The following is a 2,903-nucleotide window of genomic DNA, read 5'->3' as shown; positions in this document are numbered from 1 at the left end:
CAAAGGCTGTCACCAAAAAAAAAATATATATTATAAAATCAATGCGATTTTTTAGCCACTCAAAACTTGCACTCGTTTTACTAGAATTTCATAAGCTTGTTAACTGCGTACCCAACATATTTCCAAAAGTTCTGGTTAAAAAGCTCAAAATTAAAAAAAAAATTGGAATTTTTTTAAGTTTTGTATAAAGTGTGAAAGTGTGATTTGTGTATATAGTTTTTGTTAATGTATGAACCATATTTTTATAAAAAAATATCAAAAAAATGTTAGCTTGGAAAACATCGAAACGAAACACCATTCATCCATTTTTGCCCGCTACTGTATGTGCCTATCTACATGCATACCAGCGTTAATTGCTTTTATTCGCCAGATTATATTGCAGCGTGAGTCCTCATTGATTCCACTTGAGAGTTTGGAAGTTTGTATGTTGAAAGTTTCTAAGATGCGCCGAACTTTGAAGTTAAACGATTTTGTGCAAAGCTGCCAAAAACATATACGTAAAAAATGTGTTTTATAAGTGAAACCCAAAATTTTGCAAATGCTTCGCTTCCAATATACACTTAATATCTACACTTTACATAGTTCAAAAACACAAGTTGTACTGAAATATGACTTACCTTATCAAGTTGGCTTCGTAGATTCAACATTTTGAAATGGTTGTTGTTTTGATGAGCGAGTATGGTAGCTTTTTAAAAACTCAGTTTTTCACGATTTCTATTTTTTAAACTGCATCAAACACATAAATATTTAAAATTACCAAACAAAAATATAAATTTTTTTTAACATCTTTTTGTAGTTATACATAAATTTTGATTGCTCGCTGCAAACATATGAATGTATGTACATATGCAAGTAGATATGTTTTTGAAAGCAGCTTTTGTGAAAGAAGCGTGCTAAATCGGCTCACCGGCGCTGCCAGGTATGTGGGCTGTGAATTTGGTCCGCTGATTTCACTGCTCAACTCGCGTACGTATTTTCTCTACTTTCCACTTTTTGCGGAAAAATATGTTGCTGCTGTTTTGTTTTGTTATTTTTAGCTAAACAGTACCACTAAAAAAAAAAAACTAACTGTGTTTTTGGTTGTTTTTGCAGCGGGTCGTCACTCAATTTCCACAAAATATAAACGAACAATTTTATATGCAAAGCAAATAATTTATGCGGCCACAAATACCACTCAAAGCCACTCAAATTTTATTATACAACTGCATAACAGCAAAATAAAAAGTACACGCGTGTAATTCGAAAACAGTCAATTGAAAGCGACCAAATTCTGTTAGTGGCAGCGAGCGCACCGCTCCGACTTAAATTAAATTCGCAACTGAATGCGCAAACTTGTTTGCACTACACTCAAATACATACACGCCAATACTGTAGGGGTGAAATGTATTCATGGCGGCAGTCACTGAGCTAGCGGGACAGAAAGGTACCAACCAACCGTTTGCTAAACGTGCACTGGCAAATGCAAAAGGCACAATATGATCGCCGGCGAAACTCTATGTGCGACTATATGGTATTGTAAATATATATACACATATGTATACACAAAGCGCGCTTAACCAGTCTCTGTCTGAGTCTGTGTCTGGGTTTGAGAAAAGCAAGCGCGCGCGGCTCAGCGTGATCATCTGCCTGAACGCCTGCTCACCTGGCTGTTCGACTGGCAACACACAACTACCTGATCAACTCAAAAAGTGTAAAGCGCACGTAAGTCACTGGTGCCGGCAACATCGCCGCCGCCGTCGTCGTCGTCGTCTGCACCTCCACCTTTAACATTCAACACGCTAATATATTCATACATACGTACATATGTAGGTACCCGCGTCAAGTTGTCCAAACATGTTTGGCATAAGGGGAGTAATTCGCTCCGTAGCAAGCGACTATGCATATTACAAGTTACGCTAAATTCGCCGTTATACGAATAACAGCATACTTTCTGACCAACATAGCAATTGATAGTTGGCAGTTGGTTAGTAGGACTTGTTTAACGAGCTCAGCAATCAATAAGTATGGTCATTAAATTAGGTAAATCGAAAAAATTTAAGAGGAGATATTATGTTGGGTTTTTGAAAGTTGAATTTAAATTTCGAATACATCGTTATGCAAATTGTAATTATTTATGACAAAAAAATCTAAATAAATGTAATAGTGGGCATTTACTTATTATAACTAACCGCAGCAATGGGTTCTGTGCTGGGTTTGGGAAACAAAGTCTCGGATGAGACCCGCCTTTAGATAAAGATCACGGCAAACGTTTAAAGATCTAAGATTTGAGGACAAGCACCTGGAATGTCCGGACTCTTAATGGGGAATGTAACTCTGCATCGTACGGACAATAGTTGACATCACCGCCATCCAAGTGGACGAGCCTCTAGCCACAATCTGCATCAAAGCGAGTCTCTTAAACATCTCGCTTATCGGCGCCCATGCCCCAATGGAAGAAAAGGACGAAGCGCGGTTAATGCATTAGCTACTCCACTCTCAAACCTGCTCTCAAGGAGCACTTTTAACCCAACCGATATATGCGAGCAGTGGAACCAGGGTGGTGAGTTAAGCGTTAGGGAGATTCGAAGAACAGTCCGCTCCTAATGGATTACTATTAACCGTGAATAAACTGTTGCTGAGATTGGAAGCGGATGGAGACAAGGTAATTACGATGTTGCAGTAGTGCTGCTGGGCAAACTCCTCTGAGTTTTAAGCTACCAAATGGAGAGCCCAGCAAAGTTTGAGTTATTGAGTTATACTTACCAGGAGGCCTATTTTAAGCCACAAAATCTATATAAAACACTAAACATGTTAAGAGATGTTCAAAGGATGAGTCTGCTCCTCTGAACTGAGACTAGATAAATAGTTTCCATTCATCGAATATGGCAGTGCAAAAGTGGTGACCATCCAGGTAATAGCATGTA

General features: G+C 38.4%; 1 protein-coding gene across 1 annotated transcript in view; it reads right to left on the bottom strand.

Moving 5' to 3' along the window:
* The window catches only part of LOC118742601, a 59,026-nt gene extending 57,657 nt beyond the window's left edge, over positions 1–1,369 (bottom strand). The window contains exon 1 of the mRNA XM_036474800.1: positions 618–1,369. Coding sequence (XP_036330693.1) covers positions 618–647 — 30 coding nt within the window. The 5' untranslated portion in view covers positions 648–1,369. The remainder of the gene's footprint in view (positions 1–617) is intronic.
* Positions 1,370–2,903: the final 1,534 nt, after the last annotated feature.

Source organism: Rhagoletis pomonella, unplaced genomic scaffold (assembly GCF_013731165.1).
Source record: "Rhagoletis pomonella isolate Grant_MI unplaced genomic scaffold, Rhpom_1.0 Rhpom_scaffold_00007, whole genome shotgun sequence".
NCBI classification, from domain to species: domain Eukaryota; kingdom Metazoa; phylum Arthropoda; class Insecta; order Diptera; family Tephritidae; genus Rhagoletis; species Rhagoletis pomonella.
The sequence above is the reverse complement of the archived record's forward strand: the minus strand, read 5'-3'. Positions and strand labels throughout refer to the sequence as shown.